This window comes from Bufo gargarizans, chromosome 3 (assembly GCF_014858855.1).
Source record: "Bufo gargarizans isolate SCDJY-AF-19 chromosome 3, ASM1485885v1, whole genome shotgun sequence".
In the NCBI taxonomy this organism is placed as follows: Eukaryota; Metazoa; Chordata; class Amphibia; order Anura; family Bufonidae; genus Bufo; species Bufo gargarizans.
In genome coordinates this window covers 125,344,656-125,366,168 of record NC_058082.1, presented here as the reverse complement: position 1 = coordinate 125,366,168, position 21,513 = coordinate 125,344,656, and the positions used below count along the sequence as shown (strand labels likewise).

The following is a 21,513-nucleotide window of genomic DNA, read 5'->3' as shown; positions in this document are numbered from 1 at the left end:
ATCTGGACTCCTTATCTGCAGCACTAGGCATGTATTAATGTAGATAATGGTCCAAAACGTGGTGGACAGATTCCCTTTAAGGATACCGGTCTGCTGCAGACTTTCTGCAAATTGGGCTAGTTTTAACAGTGCCATCTGTGCCAGGATCGCAGCTGGTCTTCCTCTACTTTCAACCACTGCATAGCAAAAACTGAAAATGGCTGGTAAAACCCACAGCAACAATTAACAAGCAGCAGACTAACAACCCACGGCGCAGGTCAGTTTACCCTGCGAGTTTTCTCTTTAGCGTGTGGGTGAGATCAGCTTGCAGGTTAACAGGCTGAACTGGATCTATATACAGACGTGGACAAAATTGTTGGTACCCTTTGGTCAATGAAAGAAAAAGTCACAATGGTCACAGAAATAACTTTAATCTGACAAAAGTAATAATAAATTAAAATTCTATAAATGTTAACCAATGAAAGTCAGACATTGTTTTTCAACCATGCTTCAACAGAATTATGTAAAAAAATAAACTCATGAAACAGGCATGGACAAAAATGATGGTACCCCTAACTTAATATTTTGTTGCGCAACCTTTTGAGGCAATCACTGCAATCAAACGCTTCCTGTAACTGTCAATGAGACATCTGCACCTCTCAGCAGGTATTTTGGCCCACTCCTCATGAGCAAACTGCTCCAGTTGTGTCCGGTTTGAAGGGTGCCTTTTCCAGACTGCATGTTTCAGCTCCTTCCAAAGATGCTCAATAGGATTGAGGTCAGGGCTCATAGAAGGCCACTTTAGAATAGTCCAATTTTTTCCTCTTAGCCATTCTTGGGTGTTTTTAGCGGTGTGTTTTGGGTCATTGTCCTGTTGCAAGACCCATGACCTGCGACTGAGACCAAGCTTTCTGACACTGGCTAGTACATTTCTCTCTAGAATTCCTTGATAGTCTTGAGATTTCATTGTACCCTGCACAGATTCAAGACACCCTGTGCCAGACGCAGCAAAGCAGCCCCAGAACATAACAGAGCCTCCTCCATGTTTCACAGTAGGGACAGTGTTCTTTTCTTGATATGCTTCATTTTTTCGTCTGTGAACATACAGCTGATGTGCCTTGGCAAAAACTTCGATTTTTGTCTCATCTGTCCACAGGACATTCTCCCAGAAGCTTTGTGGCTTGTCAACATGTAGTTTGGCATATTCCAGTCTTGCTTTTTTATGATTCGTTTTCAACAATGGTGTCCTCCTTGGTCGTCTCCCATGTAGTCCACTTTGGCTCAAACAACGACGGATGGTGCGATCTGACACTGATGTTCCTTGAGCATGAAGTTCACCTTGAATCTCTTTAGAAGTCTTTCTAGGCTCTTTTGTTACCATTCGGATTATCCGTCTCTTAGATTTGTCATCAATTTTCCTCCTGCGGCCACGTCCAGGGAGGTTGGCTACAGTCCCATGGATCTTAAACTTATGAATAATATGTGCAACTGTACTCACAGGAACATCTAGTTGCTTGGAGATGGTCTTATAGCCTTTACCTTTAACATGCTTGTCTATAATTTTCTTTCTGATCTCTTGAGACAGCTCTTTCCTTTGCTTCCTCTGGTCCATGTCGAGTGTGGTACACACCATATCACCAAACAACACAGTGATTACCTGGAGCCATATATATAGGCCCAATGGCTGATTACAAGGTTGTAGACACCTGTGATGCTAATTAGTGGACACACCTTGAATTAACATGTCCCTTTGGTCACATTATGTTCTGTGTTTTCTAGGGGTACCATCATTTTTGTCCATGCCTGTTTCATGAGTTTATTTTTTTACATAATTCTGTTGAAGCATGGTTGAAAAACAATGTCTGACTTTCATTGGTTAACATTTATAGAATTTTAATTTATTATTACTTTTGTCAGATTAAAGTTATTTCTGTGACCATTGTGACTTTTTCTTTCATTGACCAAAGGGTACCAACAATTTTGTCCACGTCTGTATGTCATTTTTCAGACTTACAAACTATGGGGCACATTTATTAAGACCGCCGTTTCAGACGCCAGTTTTAATAAGCCCCTGCGCTGAAGTTATGTAGAGGCGCTGGTGGACTTATACAAGGAAAAGTATGACCAATAATGTCTTTACCATTTTTTGTAAAAATGTTTATCATGTCCATCTAACATTGACAAGTTGGTGTGCATTTCATGACAGATACCTTCAAAGTGTCAAAATAATGGTTGTAAATGGGTCATGTACGTAAGAGGAGGATTCAAAGCGCTATATTGTTAGGTCAGGTCAATAATTCATGACTAAAATTCTCCAGAGGAAAATGTTTTATTTAGCTAGAACACTTAGTACAGGCTTCTGTGCTCAAAAAATATATCCATGTTCATGTCTGTTGCAGCACTGTGTACTTTATCCTTGAAGTTAGTGCTGGAAATGTTTTAAAGTGGGGTATTAAGGTTTGATCTAGTTCAGTTAAGGGCTCATGCACACGAACGTATTTTCCTTACGTGTCCATTCCTTTTTTTTTTTTTGCGGACCATATGCGGAACCATTCATTTCATGTGCTTTCCATTTCCGTATGTCCGTTCTGCAAAAAAATAGAACATGTCCTATTATTGTCCGCATTACGGACAAGGATAGGACTGTTCTATTAGGGACCAGCTGTTCCGTTCTGCAAAATACGGAATGCACATGGACAGCATCCGTATTTTTGGGGGATCCGTTTTTGTGGACCGCAAAATACATACGGACGTGTGCATGTGCCCTAACCCAGGGATGCAAAACTACAACTACCAACATGCCCTGATAGCTGTAGTTAAGCCAACAATTAGATGACTGCAACACAGGCGAATTGTATCTGTAAACAATGAAGGTGACACAACGCGCTTTATGGTGAAAATCGGCGGAGGTACCAAGAGTTGGACCACCACCAATCAAATTAAAAAGAGAGACCGTACAAAAGGAAATATAGCGCCAAAATGGACAAAGCGTTGTAATGAGTAAGAAATATTGATATCAATAAAACACTATTCTCTAACCCAGTAGGGGTGGCTGGTTATATGCAATGCATCTCTACTAAAATCATGCTGAAAGCCTCCCTATCAGTCAATGACGGCAGAAACAAAAGGGCAGATTTACTAATCGTAAAGATGGCGTAACCTCAGACAGGCTGTGTAGACCTGCACCAGATCAATCACAGGGGCTCAAGCTGGATGATAAATCTGGTGCAGGGACAAACACTCTGACTCTATATCAATTATTGTTGGCTTAGTTTGACAATTTTACGCTAGAATTGTGGCCAAATTTTTGCATCTTAGGCCACACACCCTTTCTCACAAAGGCACTCCCCCTTCCTCATTAAGCCACTGCCTCCTTGTTGGGCTAGGTGCAGAAAATATATCCAATACATGCTGTCCCAAACTGTGCTACATTTTGGCATAAATTACACCAATATCTAGGTGCGCTGAAATTAGTAAATGTGACCCAATGTGTGACCTCATATTTGGACAAGACACAGTGGCCCACATGTACTAATTAGTGTTGAGCGCGAATATTCGAATCGCAAATTTTAATCACGAATATCGCCACTTCGAGAATTTGCGAATATTTAGAATATAGTGCTATATATTCGTATTCGCGAATAGTGTTCAATATGCTAATCACAAATTTATCGCAAATATATTACATTGCCAATTTTTGCAATCAAGTAAACAATGGCTGGAGATCACGAATTCCCTAATTTGCTAATTTATGGTGACTATTCAGCCAAAAATTTGCAAAATATCACAAATTCGAATATTGCCTATGCCACTCATCAATAGTACTACTGTGAGAATCTGGTGTGAATGCAATTTGGTGCATCAAGGCTTAGTGAAATTCTCTGTGCCTCACATGATAGGTCTGATATGGGGACGTGGCTCACTGGAAAGGAGCGTGGCTTTGTGAGAAAGCGGTACAGCCTAATTTGTGATGCTTAGCGCCAAAATTATGTTACAATTCTGGCTTACAATTGTGTCTCATAATAAGCTAACCAATAGTTAGTATAGAGTTAGACAAAATGTCCATCCATGCATCACATTACCATGCAGCCTGAGCCCCTTTGATAAATGTGGTGCAGGTCTAGACAGCTGGCCTAAGCTTACGCCACGTATAGGGTTAGTAAATCTGCCCCAGTGTTCTACATGTAACCTGTAGCAATATCAAAGCTGCAAGTGCATTTTACCGAATTATTGTGCATGATCTGCAATGCATTTCCAACTATTTCCAACACACCTACTAGAGATGGTGGCCCACATGAATAACCCTGAAAAGCAATTAAAAGAATAGGGATGTTGTACTTTAAGTCCTCGGCATAGTACTTAAAAGTAAAACTCATATACAGTTGCAGCCAGCCAGAACCGCAGGGGCGACACGTGAGGTGCACGGTGGGCCGATGAGAGAAATAGTAGTACAGTTCATCGGTTTCCTCACGGTTAGCAGAAAGCCTCCCTGGGCCGGCAGCACAGTGTTGAGGAAGACAGCACGAAATCCTCCGGGGCACACTCTGTGGTAGGGAAGCACCAGTCAAGATGGAGGTTGAGGTGCCCTTAATGGCAGTGTTGTTGAGGGTGCTTGTGGCGGCTGGGTCCCATGGTGGTATTTGTCGTGACGCCAGTACCGTTAGTGGTGGTACAACCAGTTGTAATTAAATTGAAGAATGAAGTAGACAGTGGTAGGATACAACTCACAACTTTTACTGAAGTTGGTTCCAGTTGCGGCATATACATCCAGACAGAATACAGTCTTTTGTTCTTTAGAGGAATTCTGTTGATCCACTGTTAATAGGTTTGGCTGGGTTTTAACTTAGCTTCAAGGTCCTTTTTAAACCAGTATAATTTGATGAGGTTGCCTGTAATACTTATTGGTATGCTTAGTCCTATTATTTCTGTATCTTCCAAGCCCTTGAACAGGTAGCTAATCTGTATTCTTCAATGTATGGTGAGGCTGCCTGTAGCTAGATTGTCCTCCACCATGTGCAAAGGTGCCCATTAAGCCTTAGGTAGTGGCTATTATCACCAATGTCTCTCTTTTAGCTTGGTTTTCTTCCAGGGACGCAAACACTATCCTCTGGTTGTAGGATGTAGGGACTAAGAGGATCACAGGAGGAAAACGCTCTCCTGCGCCTCATGCCTTGGCTCTACCTCATTGCTGCATCAGACTTCACCCACTACTCAGTGGTGTGTAGCCTCAGCTTTACAACTGTCTCTACTCCTCTACCTTCTCCTCTCTACACCCCTTCTCCTCCTCACTGCTCTCTACACTAAGCGTGCCTTAAGTATTTATGTAACTTAAGTGCTATCCCCATCTAGTGGTGGGATGTATAAATTACACCAGACCAGCCTATGAACAACAGGTGTTGTAATACAAAATGACATGCAATATGATAATGCCGTTTCACAGTAATTTTGCAGTTCCCACGTGTCCTGAGTGGGACGCTGCACAGTGAATGAGCCACGGTATCTGATTTTGTTTCATCTCTCTTTTTTAAAGGATCCTCCTGGAACGTGGGGGTATTTTGCCACAGAATATCCAAGATGATACCATAGAAGACCAGAGTGAAAATATCACACTCTGCACCTCCTGCCACCCTGACAAGTTTTTTTCTTATGGCCGGGATGGGGATAACTTTGGCACACAAATCTGTTTCATATCTATCAAGTAACAAGTTTCATAAAGAACATAATGACTGTCTTAAGGATTTAGAAAGAATATAGACACGCTAACCATACATTCATTATAAGCTGAGTGCTACCGACTTTCCGTTATCAAGTCGTGTTCATCTGTAAGCATACTTATATTGTGCTGCTGTCTTACATTATCTGTATTGAAACCAACCAGTTACAGAATATTTACTTGAATTCCCCACTTTCTTCCACTCAAATCACCTCCTCAAGTTGAGTGAGTGATAAATTTGGCGCATCTTAAGTTAGCACTTTCTTATTAAAAGAGATTCTGTCACCATGAAATGCAGTGCAGTCTGCAGGCAGCGTGTTATAGAGCAGGAGAAGCTGAGCAGATTGATATATAGTTTTATGGGGAAAGAGTCAGGGAAACTTGTAATTTTATACATTTATATGTCTGCGATTGCAGATCTCAGTTGTACATGGGGCAAGTGTTAAGAGTGACTGATTCACTGTATTCTCTGTAAGTGTATATACAGAGATAACTGTCAGTCAGTTGTACATGGAGGCGGACTTAAGTTTGGAAATAGCAGAGTTATAAATGTAAAAATTGCACGTTTTATGGAGTCTTTTCCCACAAAACTATATATCGATCTGCTCAGGTCTTCCTGCTCTATAGCATGCTGCATTTTCTGGTGACAGGTTCTTTTTAAGACTGTTGCAGGAAACGGTAATAAATTAAAATTAAAGGTGTTTTCTGGGAGTAAACTATTGATGACCTAAGCTGTATTTATTTTTTATATCTTTTATTATTATTTTTTTTATCTGTAAGCAATGACATACAGAATTTTAAAATTTCAACTGTATGGAAACTGAATGCTCATAAACTGATGATTGAGAGGCATTAGTAGCATGATGCGGGCCGCAGCAGCAGCAGCAATACAGAACGTGATAATAGGCAGACAGACAGCAACAGTGGCAAGATGGGGCACCGCAGGCAAGGCAAGGTAGGTGATGTCTATAATCGGAATCAGCAGGAAGAGTGTGAAAATCCTCCTGAATCCAGGCTTGGTTCATTTAGACAAAAGTGATGTTTTGGACACTGGTGGAGGATAACTTGGTCCGTTTGGGTGTCACCACGCCCTCTGCGGCGCTCGAAACCCTTTTCGAGATGACACCGAAGGCAGGGCAAGAAAGAAGATAGAGAGCGTGCTGTACCAGTTTGGACCACTGTTCCAGTCTGCCTGCCCAGAAATCCATGGGTGTTGAAAGAGGAGCTGTCGGCTTGCTGACTGGCCTCAGCCAGGCGTGGCATGTGGAAAAACTGCTCCATCATGTTAAGGAGACTGAAATGATGGCTGCTGCTGCTACTACTGCTGCTGCAGCTTCTGCTGCTCATCGCAGCAGAAGGGGTAATGCGAAGGAGCCCCTCCCTTTCAGACACGCTGGTGACAGACATATGCCCACCGTAAGCTGCGGCAAGCTGCATTCACAGTGTTTCCTGGTAGTAACTTATTTGTCCTCCCTTGCTACCAGGGGAAAACATACTCCCATTTTGCCTTGGTAGCGAAGGTCTAAAAGCATGGCTATCCAATAATCATCAGACTGCTTGATGTCAAAAATACGCAGTGCGTAAGCAAGCCTTTCTGTCTTCGCCCCCCCACTGAGATGATTGGGTGCCTTGGCCGGTGCTATCCTCATCATCGTCCTCTTGCTCCTCTAACGTCTCCTCCTCTTACAGTGGCAGCTCCTCTTCCTCATCTTCCTCATCCTGATCTTCATCATTCTCATCTTCCATGGCAGATTTCCTTTGTGTTCCCCCAACAGCTATAGGCAGGATATCAAGATGCGTCAGCTGCTCTTCTTCTGCCATGGTGCCCTGCTGCATGAGCGTCAGTGTCTGTTCTAAGATAAATATGAGAGAGATGACGTTGTTCATGCCGCAGTTTTCCCTGCTGAAAACTTTGTAGCCTCTTAGAAGGGCTTCAGCACCCGACAGGTGTCTCAGAGGAGCCTGGCCTCGAAGAAACACATGCTCCTTGCAGCTAAAGGTGTCTGGTGCATGACAAACTCATTCACTGCTTTCTGCTGCTTGTACAGACGCTCGAACCCTACAGTGCGGATGCACGTCTATCCAAATGAGCATGCATTCCTCTTTATCTCTCACCTTAGCGGCACTAGCTTGAAAAAGGCCTTGAGTGGCTGAAACATCACTAAACCGCCACAGATAAGAAATAAAACATACAATTCTCGTGAATTTTTTCCTGGAGATTCTTTATTTTTCTTTTACAGACGCTTGAGCATGTACGACGTTGAATTCCAGCAAGTTGGCACGTCATGGATTAAGTTGTGTAACAGCAGCCCGTTCTGTCACTGCAGGTCCAGGAGAGCGTTCCTCACCACGAAAGAGTGGCTGAAGTGCCAGCAAATTGCGCAAGCCATTGTACCTATTTAGAAAGCGCTGCACCACTAGGTTGATGACGTGCACCATGCAGGGAGTATGTATTATTTGGCCCAGCTTCAGGGCGGCCAACGTTCCTGAACACCTTGCCCAGTTGGAGTTGGCAGGGTGACAGCCAGCGGGATGTTTGCTTTTCTATGTACTTAAGCAACTGCTCGCCAGTGTGGCTACTCTCTCCCAGGCCGATCAGCTCCAACACAGCGTGGCAACGTTTGACCTGACAATGTCATAGGTGGGAGGAGTAGTGTCAGCAACCCTGTGCCCAGCAGCTGTTGAGGATTGGAATGTGTCCAGAGAGGAGGAGCAGGATAAGTGGTGCGGGAGCCAGGCTGACAAAACCGTAAGAGCTTCTACAGATGTCTACCATGGCATGAAGCTTGCCAGAAGGGGTTCCCCACATTGTCAGCCATGTGAAAATACAAGGCAGGCATGGCTTTTTCGGAGAAATAATGCCCCTAGGAATCTTCCAACGAGGCTAAGCGCACGCCATTAGCTCCATTGGAGTAGACTCAATTAAATGGTACAGCAGAAACTTCACCAGCAGCAAGTGGAGGGAATTAAGCTTGCGCACCATCGGATTGCTAGGTGCATAGAGTTGGTTGGTGATGAAGCAGAGGAGGAATCATCTGAGCAGGAGAAGCAGAAAGGGGTGATGACGATTTGAAAGATACTGTACTACTTGTGGATGCGGCCTTACTGCCACAAGCTGGAGCGGGAGAAGGAGGGAACTCCTGCTGAGGTGGCTGACTGCCACCTCTGTTTGCTGGTGGTTTAATAGAGCTTGGGTGCCTACTTTTTTTTTTTGCCTGCCCACATTTTTTTTTTGTCTTACACAGCTTGCACTAGAGAATGCTTTTGTCTTTCGGTAGTGTGGAGAAAAAAAATGCCAGATGGGAGATACTTTCACAGGGGTAGAGGCTACCAAGCTAAGCTCTGGCTTGTTTTGGGCCCAACCTACCCACTGTGTCAGATCTCAGAAGCAGATATGGCCATGGCTGTTCTTTGGGAGGTACGTGGCCTCTGCTATTAATTGCTGCCGCCATCACCCTCCTCCTCTGATGTTGCCTCCACCTCAGCACCCTGATCCGGTTTCCAGGCCCTGTCCAAGCACATAATCGTCATCACCCTCCCTTTCACTTCGATCAGACTGTGGGATATCATGGTGGGTTATTTGGCACCCCTCCCCTGCTCTTACCTGAATGCCACTGTCGCTGGCTAAGGGCCCACTACTACCACCACCAACAACATGTCTATGTCTGGGGTCTGCACCTCTTCCTCAGGGAAGTACAAATGCTCACTGCTCTCACACATGTCATCAACAGAGACTCTTTTGACTATCTGCCGTAGGGTGTGGTGGGGTTTTCTTGCCACTTCTTAGGAAAAAGGAAGGTGCTCCTCTAGGAAGGGGCAGTGAAGACTGAGATGGCTCCACTGAAAGCCATCTTTGGGGCTGCAAGGAAGAGGAGCAGGAGGAATGCTGGACTCTGAATTCACTTCCACGTTATCTTGCTGCGACTGAGAGGAGGAGTGAGCCATCCAATCCACAATCTCATCCTTTCTCCTCATGTTGCTTCTCATCTGATGTTGCACCTTTCTGAAGCCAGCAGGGGCAACTGGGGCCTACTACCACTACTGCCACTACTTCTGGCTGGATAGATGGTGCTGCTACTAACCACATTCTGGCTCTGGGCCTTTCGTTTGAAAGCCTACTTTGATTGGAAACGTGTTTATGAACACATAAATAAAGGGAAACTGATTTATACCTAAATTTGTTATCCCTCACAGGTACTTTTGTGTGCTGGCCTGTGTGTTGATCACCTATATGCTAGTTTCATTAAATTGAGCAAGTTGCAAAAAACATTTAAATTCCAACTGTGTGGAAATAGAATTAGGGTCCATTCACATGTCCGTAGTTGTGGACAAGAATAGGACATGTTCTATTTTTTTTCTGAGCCGCGGCCCGGAAGTTTGGAGGTGAAGCCCAGAACTTCAGGGCAGCGATCCAGAAATGTGGATGTGGAGAGCACATAGTGTGCTCTTCGCATCTCTTCCGGCCCCATAGAGAATGAATGGGTCCGCACCTGTTCCCGAAATTACAGAACGAATGGGACCCATTTGCGGATGTGTGAATGGACCCTCAATGGATTACTCTGAAACGAACCCGGAAAGATTCTTGTTTGTTTGTCGTCTGGAAAATTGCAAATTTCGGACCGAACTTGGTTTGGTCCGAACTGGTATGCTCATCCTTAGTAAGAATGGATAATTAACACACAACTGACTTAAACATAATTTTTACTGTAGAAAAAAGGCATGTTTATCAGGGCCGGAAGAACAAATTTTGCACACATTTAAAATGTCTTTAGAAAAATGTTCATGCCAAATCTCTGCTGTCTCACTGTGATGAAATAACATAAAACATTTTGAAAGCCTATTATGATATTTGTTATGCAACCTGCAGAGTTACTGCACTTCATTTTGCACATTTAATACATAATAGCTTATGAACACAAAAGCTGTAAACTAACAAAGCATATTACATAATGGAGCTTTGCACAGTAGATATTTAATATTGCTTTGCTTTCTTAAATTTTTTTCTATTGACATCATGGAAAGTGAATACATACACAGTCAAGACCCCACCAGCACACATATGATATTGCATAAAAATGTTGCTTTACTTGGTCATAGCCCTGTGTAAATCATCAATACAAGAAAGGAAATAAAAGTGGAACACAGATATGCCTAATCATCTGGCCAGGGACATATTTTACCCTCCATTATAGTAACACAAACCATGATAAAGCTCAAAATACCTCCCCGGCAGCCTTTGCAACGGGCTGCCCCCCAAGGGTGATTGGGTTCCAGTGTTTAGGAATGCCAAGTGGTGATGCGGCCTTTGTGTCACAGTGCTTGTACCTGGATACTGTCGCTCCCAGGGGTTAGTCTCTGAAGCAACATAGGAGTTGTAGTTGGTGTAGTAAGTAGAGTCCAGACTTGGCAAAGTTCAATGTTTTTTTGTTTTTTTATTTATGTTTTTTTTTATTTTATACAACGTAACAAGGTACAAATATAGATACTGACACGCCTAGCAAGGCATGTTGCATGTATAAAGAAGTCAGAATATGTTTCACATAAGATACAGCAAAAGAACGCTTTTTCCATGTTTCTATTACTTATGCAGATATATTACACCCTTCGGAAATTTACTGTGTCAGCAATAATAGCAACAAATATAGTTACAGACATAATGAGATATGTTAATGGAAGAGATTGTGAAGAGATCACTGTGGGTAACTTTTGCCATAGATGCCATTGGTGTTGGAATTTTGGGTGATTTCTTGCTTCCCATGAGGAAAGTTCTTCAAAACTGAAGATTTGGTCGACCTTTAGTTTCCATTGCTCTATGGGGGGAGGTGAGGTGGACAACCAATATTTAGGGATTAATAATCGGGCTGCTATCAAAAGCTCAATAGCAAAAGGATTTGGCGGCTCACTCACTGTTAACCTATGGAGTAGGTGCTCTACCACACAGCACTCCCTATTGCTGATAAAATACAGTTAAAGAAAATAGAGTTTGGCGTCACTCAATATCGGGCAACAATCAGACAACAACATAGATCTGAAAATATTATTTTATATTCGCAACATGTTGCATAAAAATCACAATAAAATACAATAAAATTACAATGAAATTATAATATATAACCATATAAAAACATATAGAACGTGATCCCCTCTAAAAGCGCTAATTAGTCTGTCTGGCTTTAATGTGCGGTTTCCCTGATAGCCACCAGGGTAAAGCCAAGGGAACAGTTGCGTTGTAAAAGAGTCACAATGAGTTTTTTGTATTGATACAATATTGCTTGGGAGTTTAAATGTACTTTACCACTCATATGGGTTGGATTTCCTGTAAGATGCAGTCGCTCTGTGAGCTGCGTGGAAATGTAAGTCCGATCTCTTTAGATTAAAACACCCGGCTGTTTGACGATGATCTTTGTTACTTTGGCCTTCCAGGACCTGCTTGTGGCGTCCCACGTGGTGCTACTGGATAGGTCACGTGACTTTCGATTCCAGGCGGGGTTTTCAAATCTGTTCAGTATCCGATCATAGATGTTAAATGCTTCCTTTTCTTGTCCCTCACTGTCTGCAAACCAAACGCGTTTCGGGGTACAGCAGCCCCTTCCTCAGTGGTACAGACAATGGGTTTGAAAGGTCATTTTTATATCGTCCTTAATTGGTCAATTGCATGCTGGGACAGTGAGGGGCATGGAAGATCCGGATATGGATTTTCATCTTATAGGGATCCAATTATAAACTCAAATGTTCCAAATACAATGTAATACAGATCCATATGTCCTTAACATTGGTAACATATATCTTTTCAATTGTTTTTACCTTGGTTAAAATCTATAACTTTAATTTGAATTAACAATAATAAGAATGAATAAAAATATGAATAAAAATAAACAAAACAATATCTAAAAACCGATGATGGTGAACTAATGTATCAAGAATGAAGTCTCAATTTTCCATGTGGAATGATCATCTCACATCCCTCGTAAATATGTGGAGACCTATGTTTCATTAAGTTGAAATATTAAATTGAAACAAATGAATATTTTTCATTATTTTTCACTTAAACGATCTCACATTATATATTCTCATCCAAAACTTCAAACTGACCCAAAAACGCACCTGCGGTTTCGGTGCGTTTCTGGTGCGTTTTTTCTAAAATTTAGTAAAATTTAATAAAATTCAAAGTTTAGGCCGAAGATGATGAGGGGAAGCGCTTTTCGTATTTCTTTTTCGTATATATACTGTTTATACCAACCTGAAAGAGATATTGATGAGAGCTATTACAATCTAGAAAAACTGCTGCAAAAGCAATTACGCAATAAATGGGAAGTAAAAGCTCTCAATCAATATTTACAAAATGGAAATATCCCTAAGGGATTAACACTCAATAAGACACCTGCACTGGATTTGGTGAATGATACATTTAGAAAAGAGTGGGACACTTTCCTTAAAGCACAATCCATTAGTTTGATTCACATTATTATTAATAGACGGACACAAATTTTAAGTGAAATTTCAGACCAGATTATTGATTTGAAATCAACAGTGGATCAATTTCAAAACACAGAACAAGTACAGAAATGGCAACAGAGAATCTGTAGAAATTTAGATACACTGGAGAAAGACATTATGCATAAAAAATGTAAAAAATTAAAGCAGCTCAATACTAGTGGTATTCCCAATACAGCTGTGGAAGAATCCATTACTAATGAGCATGCAATTGAATTCCCAAGATTACAAAGAAATGATGATGCAAATAGAAAGAGAGATCAAAACCATTACAATGTCTCAACATCTAATCGGTATGAGTCACTTTCAACACCCCTTTTTTTAGACTACACTCCCCCCCACCACAAAACAAGAATGAGAAAAACACGGACACCTACCCCAGTAAGGGACAACACGAGGGAACAGAGGCAACCTCACCAATACAACTTGAGACACCGACATACACCCACGAGAGACAAATCACAGAGACACAATCACAACGATTATTACCATCCCAGACAGAATCATTATTCATCACGAAATCACTACCCATCACAGAATCAGGAGGTGAGAACACAGACACGAGTACAATCCCACAGGGTAGAAGAAAGGTTAGAAGAGGGAGACACTGTAAAAAGAAACAGGTACAACAAACAGAAGACACATCGAGTATAGTGAATCTAAGTAGTACCCAACTTTCGGATGCACAGGTCACTTTATTAAACAAAGGTCTAAAATACGCTCCTACTACAAAATTGGATAAATTTTCCACATATATAGGTGTGGAAAAATTTATCAGAAAGCTTTGTCTGAAAAAATATTTTATGAAAAATCCGATGGTGGTGACTAATGTCAATTTAGACAATGACCAATACGTACATACAAGTTTAAGAATGAATTCAAAAAAATATCCAAAACAAGAGATTAGCCATCATATGGCAACTTTTAAAAAGTGTGTTGAAGATGATCTGAGGAAATTAAAGGGTAACAACTTGAGATACAATTTATCTAGAAAGGAAATAGAAGCAGTTAAACAATTACAATCCATCAATGACATAACAATAAGACCAGCAGATAAAGGGGGTGCTATAGTGGTTCTCAATACAAGTGATTATATAGAGGAATGTCTGCGACAATTAAATGATGAGACCACATACACTAAATTAAAACGAGACCCCACGGATGATTATTTCAAACGATTAATTCAATACTGTAAAAGGGGCACCACCTCGGGTGTTTTGTTGGAACAGGAGGCCAAATATATTATGAACACAGAAAAAAGAATGCCAGTAATGTACTGTATTCCCAAGATACATAAGAGTTTAGTAAAACCCCCAGGAAGGCCCATAATATCGGGGATTAATTCCATCTCCTCCAATTTGTCAAGATATATCGATCAAGTACTACAACCTATTGTGAAAAACATACCTTCTTATATCAAAGACACCACTGAGGTGATCAGGATTTTGGAGGAGATGGAATATAAAGAAGGATATATATTGGGCACATTGGATGTTAACTCCCTATATACAATAATAGACCATGAACAAGGCTTGGGAGCACTCCAACAACAATTAGTCCTGAGTAAAGCTATGAGGGTAGAACAGATACAGTATATAATAGAGGGAGTCAGATATATACTGACACATAATTATTTTTCCTTCAATGGAGATTTTTACGTTCAGTGTAAGGGCACCGCCATGGGTACCAGATTCGCCCCCAGTTATGCCAATTTATTTATGGCAGAGTGGGAATCCACTGTCATCCAACCAAGGCTGGGGACGAGTCTGGTACTATGGCGTCGTTATATAGACGACATTGTGTTTATATGGCAGGACACGATGGCGTCCCTAACTGCCTTTTTGGAAGAAATAAATACAAATAACCTGAACCTAAAATTCACTTCCACAATTGATATGAAAAATATACAATTTTTGGACCTTAACATCAAGGTTGAGGGAAATAAATTAATATGCAGCACACACCACAAATTGGTAAGCAAAAATAGCTACATATTATATACGAGTTGTCACCTACCGAGGTGGCTCATTAATGTTCCCAAAGGACAATTCAGGAGGCTAAAACGAAATTGTACTAGTGATCAACAGTTTATGATGGAAGCAGAAACCCTTAAACAACAATTTGTTGATAGACAATACCCAGCTCACTATCTAGAGAAATCATTGGAAGAGGTCAAATCAATGGATAGAGATGATTTTTTTATCCCTAGGCAAAAATTAGCAAATGATGAGACAATAAGAATGATCTTACCATTTCACGCCCAATATAAGAGTATGGAGAGAATTATTGGGAAGTATTGGCATCATCTGCTAGGAGATAAAATCATTGGATCCATACTTAGTAATAAACCACAGATTACCTACACTAGGGCCTCAAATTTGGGATTGAAGGTAGCGCCCTCTATAAAGAACATAAAAAATAAAGAATGCGGGATGCAGAAACAAAACTGGTTATCCTTCAAGGGTTTTTATAGATGTGGACGGTGCTCCAATTGCAGAATTACTTCGTTCCCAAAAAAGACTCTGAAGGTAAGCTCGACCCAAAATTCATTTTCTCTGGAGATTAGAGAGGGCTTAACATGTGATTCGACAAACGTGATTTATCTGATTGAGTGCCCATGTCAAAAACAGTACATAGGACGCACGAAACGCACTCTAAAGAAAAGGATATCAGAACACGTAAATAATATAAAGAAAGGATACGAATTACACTCCCTATCCAAACATTATAGGGACCACCACAGAAGTGATCCATCCAGCCTAATATACATGGCAATAGAAAAAGTAGAATATCCGTGGAGAGGAGGAAACCATATCCTCAGAATGTCTAGAAATGAATCAAAGAGGATTTTCGAGTTTGACTCACTCATCCCAAGGGGTCTAAATGCAGACATGGAACTCTTTGGATTTCTGTAGGGGGATGTTGGTCTGTCATGAATGAGACATCTGGCGTCTGGCCGTGTTACTGGCACCCAGATCTCCCCTTCCTGGCAGGCTCGCATCCCTATATACATCATAAACAGTATATATACGAAAAAGAAATACGAAAAGCGCTTCCCCTCATCATCTTCGGCCTAAACTTTGAATTTTATTAAATTTTACTAAATTTTAGAAAAAACGCACCAGAAACACACCGAAACCGCAGGTGCGTTTTTGGGTCAGTTTGAAGTTTTGGATGAGAATATATAATGTGAGATCGTTTAAGTGAAAAATAATGAAAAATATTCATTTGTTTCAATTTAATATTTCAACTTAATGAAACATAGGTCTCCACATATTTACGAGGGATGTGAGATGATCATTCCACATGGAAAATTGAGACTTCATTCTTGATACATTAGTTCACCATCATCGGTTTTTAGATATTGTTTTGTTTATTTTTATTCATATTTTTATTCATTCTTATTATTGTTAATTCAAATTAAAGTTATAGATTTTAACCAAGGTAAAAACAATTGAAAAGATATATGTTACCAATGTTAAGGACATATGGATCTGTATTACATTGTATTTGGAACATTTGAGTTTATAATTGGATCCCTATAAGATGAAAATCCATATCCGGATCTTCCATGCCCCTCACTGTCCCAGCATGCAATTGACCAATTAAGGACGATATAAAAATGACCTTTCAAACCCATTGTCTGTACCACTGAGGAAGGGGCTGCTGTACCCCGAAACGCGTTTGGTTTGCAGACAGTGAGGGACAAGAAAAGGAAGCATTTAACATCTATGATCGGATACTGAACAGATTTGAAAACCCCGCCTGGAATCGAAAGTCACGTGACCTATCCAGTAGCACCACGTGGGACGCCACAAGCAGGTCCTGGAAGGCCAAAGTAACAAAGATCATCGTCAAACAGCCGGGTGTTTTAATCTAAAGAGATCGGACTTACATTTCCACGCAGCTCACAGAGCGACTGCATCTTACAGGAAATCCAACCCATAGGAGTGGTAAAGTACATTTAAACTCCCAAGCAATATTGTATCAATACAAAAAACTCATTGTGACTCTTTTACAACGCAACTGTTCCCTTGGCTTTACCCTGGTGGCTATCAGGGAAACCGCACATTAAAGCCAGACAGACTAATTAGCGCTTTTAGAGGGGATCACGTTCTATATGTTTTTATATGGTTATATATTATAATTTCATTGTAATTTTATTGTATTTTATTGTGATTTTTATGCAACATGTTGCGAATATAAAATAATATTTTCAGATCTATGTTGTTGTCTGATTGTTGCCCGATATTGAGTGACGCCAAACTCTATTTTCTTTAACTGCTATCAAAAGCTGCTTGAAAAGAAAAGGCAAAGGATGCACTGCCCGATCTACATCAAGGTTAAGGAGGGCTTTGCTCGCGGATAATTGTACCTTTGTCTTGCAAATTAGGTTACCAATCTGAAATATTTCTTTCCACCAGATGATTGGGCAATCCCACCAAATGTGAAAAAAGGTTCCTCTGTCTTTACAACACCTCCAATATATTAGAGGCTGTAGACGAATATAGAGCTGTAATATCTGGTGTTTTGTACCATCTGGTTAGGATCTTATGACCGTTTTCCTGTATGCGCACACATCTAGATAAGTAGTGCGGGGATGACATTAAATTCGACAAAGTGGAGAAAGGAAATTCGTGTCCCAGATCCCTTTCCCAGTGTCGGATAAATGCCGGTTTGGTGAGGATCGAGGGTTTGTTAATTCTTTTGTAAAGTTGCGAGATTAGTTTTCTTGGGGGGTTAGGGTCTGAAATGAGAATCTCTGACCATAGCAAAGGGCGAAAAAGGTCGCTCCTCGAAATATGTTGTGAGAGGTAGGCGTGTACATATGATGTGGAGGAGATATGTAGGCAGTCGGCATTGAAGATTTTTTGGAACTCTTTGAGCTGGATTATAGAACCATTGGGATCAAAGAAGGAAAGGATTGGGGTAGATGAGTCCCTCAATTCCTTTGGAGTACAGTCAGTTACTGCTGGTAATGCGGTCCCCAGGATATCACTAATTGAAAGAAGAGGAGAAGGGAAGGGTATTGAGCAATATGAGGATTGGAACCATTTCCATGCATTCATAGTGGCTTGAATAACAGGATATGGTGAGGAGGGTAAATTACATGTGCTTCTGTTAGCTAATAAAAGGGATCTAAATGATTTATTTATCAGCTCTTGCTCTATCGCAACCCAGGGTTTTGCGTTACCAGGTCTAAGCCAATCTATTGTTCTAGACAGTAAGACTGCCTTTCCGTATAACTCTGGGTCTGGTAGTGCAATGCCCCCCAAACACTTAAGACGTGATAACAGCTCATAAGACAATCTAGGTTTCTTTCCTCCCCAAATAAACGATCGGAATAGTTTTTTCAGAGAATTATAGTAAGTTTTGGGGACTGGAATGGGCAGAACCTGTTGTAGATAGGTAAGGCGGGGGAGTATCAAAGACATAAGCAGATTTTTCCTGCCAAACCAAGAGATGGTTGGAATATCTAGTTTACCTATGCTATGGGAAATATCATTTAGTAATGGAGTATAGTTTAATGAAAATAGTTCAGAGGTTTTAGGACTAATTTTAATCCCTAAATATGTTATGGTGGGAGAGGACCAGTTGAAGGGGGAATCTCTTTTTAAGCTTCTTTGAGTTGATTGGGGGAATTCCTATACAGATTACCAATGATTTATGTTTATTGATTTTAAAGTTGGAAAAGGAACTATATGTATCTAAATGTTTTTGAATTGCAGGTAGTGATTCCCTAGGGTTGGATGTCATAATCATGATATCATCCGCAAAGGCGGCAACTTTATGATCTGTACCTCCCAGTGTCACTCCTCGGATTCCTGCGTCAGTTCTCAATTTTAGGAGAAGTGGTTCCAGAGCCAAAACGAAAAGCAGGGGGGACAGGGGGCACCCCTGCCTAGTACCGTTTTGAATGAAAAAGGGGTCTGATAAGTCGCCATTGATCAGTACAAGGCCGAAGCTTGGGCATACATTGCAAAAGTGGCTTGTACAAAGGGATCAGGTAGGCCAAATCGGTATAAGATGCGTCGCAGAAAAGACCAGCTAATTCTGTCGAACGCTTTTTCTGCATCCGTGCTTAACAGTAGAAGAGGTCTTGATCGAATAGCGGAAAATTGCACTATATTCAATACTCTAGCCGTATTGTCTCTACCTTCCCTACCTTTGATAAAGCCCACCTGATCCCCGTGCACTATTGAGGGGAGGAAAACTGAAAGACGGTTGGCCAATAATTTTGCCAATAATTTAAGATCAATATTAAGGAGGGAAATAGGTCTGTAGTTAGCAAAGTAATGTGGGCTTGCGTCATGTCTCTGGAAAGCTTTTTTCCTTGTAAGGTTAAATTACATACCGCAAGTAAGTGTGGGAGTAAGCATTGTTGGTATGTTCTATAATATTGAACTGGAAGGCCATCAGGACCTGGGCTTTTGCCTGAGGGGGTCTGTTTTAATGCAGCCACTAATTCCTCCAGAGTGAAAGGGGAAGCCAGTTTCTGTTTCTGGTCTTCAGAAATAGTTGGTAAAGGGAGTGAATCTAGGAAGGAGGTAAGGATGGTTGTCTGGTCCTCAGGGGTAAGTGTGTGAGGCAAATTATAGAGAGTTTCATAAAACTCCCGAAATTGGGCACCTATATCTTTAGAAGAGTATAAAGGTGAACCCTGAGGGGATTCTATCTGGTGGATGTAATTTGTCGATCTTCTATTCTTTATCCTACTCATCATGAATTTTGATGTTTTGTCTCCGTGAGCAAAAAATTTGTGTTGCGAATTCAGGAATGTTTAGCTGTAGAATGTTGTAGCATGGATTTCAGTTCTGCTCTAGAATCAGATAACTCTTGGAGTTGCGAGGCAGAAAAGGAACGTTTATGTTGTGATTCCAAGGATTTTATTCTCTGAAATACGGAATCTAGCTTTTTGTTTCTTTCCTTTTTTAGGTAAGCTCCCATACTTATGAAGTGCCCCCGAATAAAAGGCTTGTGAGCATTCCATAAGGATAGGACTGAGATATCTGGGTCCTTATTTAAGGTGAAGTATTCATCAAGGAGCTCAGCAATCCTATCTCTAGTTTTCAGATTCCCTAATAGAGATTCGTTTAGGCGCCACATGAATTTATTCTGTTTAGGGACAGGGGCTGATATTGAAAGGGATATAGGGGCATGGTCAGAGAGATGGATGGATCCTATTTGAGGATTGTGGCAGAATTCGAGGTGTTGCTTAGAAATGAATAGGTAGTCTAAGCGTTGGTATGTTCCATGGACAGAAGAGTAGAAAGTATAGTCGGCTGTGGTAGGATATAGCGTACGCCAGACATCTATTAGGTGAAGGCTCCAGAGTCCTTCTCTAATGAAACGGAGAGTTTTAAGCGCCAGGGCCGATTTTGAAGTTGAAGAGTCTAACTGAGGGTTTAGAGTAGCATTAAAGTCTCCTCCTGCTACGATCAGACCCTCTGAAAAGGAGTTAATGATGGGGAAAACCTTGGAGAACCAACTATAATGATCAGTGTTTGGTGCATAAAGATTAATGAATGTGTATATCTGTGGACCGATACTACCCTTAACCAGTAAATAGCGACCATCAGGGTCCTGTAGGTGTGAGGTGTATTGAAAGGGAACTCGCCTCTAGAACCCAATACTCACCCCACCTGAAGCAGAGGAATTACCTCCACAATGATACCACTGAGAAAAGTGGCCATGTGAAAGATTAGGGTAATGATTCAATTTGAAGTGCGTCTCCTGGAGAAGTAGGACATTGGCTCCCGATTTGCGTAACAATGAGAAAACCTGACTCCGTTTAGATGGAGAATTAAAGCCTTTGACATTGTAGGACGCAAATGATAAGTCAGCCATTATATGTGCTGTACAATGTGTTGCTGAGAGACCTTCCTTCCCCAGGAGAGCGCACTATAGCTGAGTGTGTTAAGTGAGGGTCGGGCGAGCCTGGGTCCCAGAGGGAGTTCTTGCTTCTTTTGGATCTTAAGGGTAAACAATACCTGTACCTTCAAAACAAAGTAAACAAAATGAACAAAACAATAGAGAACGTGGTTGAGAAATCTCAAGTAACGATACCCACTAAGATGGGTTTGAACAATATATGAGAAAAGGGTCACAAGGGGGGGAAATGTAAGGGTGCTTAGAGGATCACTTATCTAGTGATCCTCTAAGCACTAGATAAGAGTCAGATTATGACTTATAGACAGACAATGAGTAAGCTGCCAAGATATGAGGAAGAAAAAGGGGGGGGGGGGAGGGGTAAATGGGTATAGAGTAAGAGGTTAAACTTAATTTTCCAACATACTACTGGAATTAAGGGAGGGGAAGGGATTGGA

General features: G+C 41.2%; 1 protein-coding gene across 2 annotated transcripts in view; it reads left to right on the top strand.

Moving 5' to 3' along the window:
• The window catches only part of LACC1 (laccase domain containing 1), a 56,289-nt gene extending 45,724 nt beyond the window's left edge, over nt 1-10,565 (top strand). For both annotated transcript variants that reach the window (XM_044286014.1, XM_044286015.1), the window contains exon 6: nt 5,510-10,565. In XM_044286014.1, the coding sequence (XP_044141949.1) occupies nt 5,510-5,681 (172 nt within the window). In that variant the 3' untranslated portion in view covers nt 5,682-10,565. The remainder of the gene's footprint in view (nt 1-5,509) is intronic.
• The last annotated feature ends 10,948 nt before the right edge of the window (nt 10,566-21,513 follow it).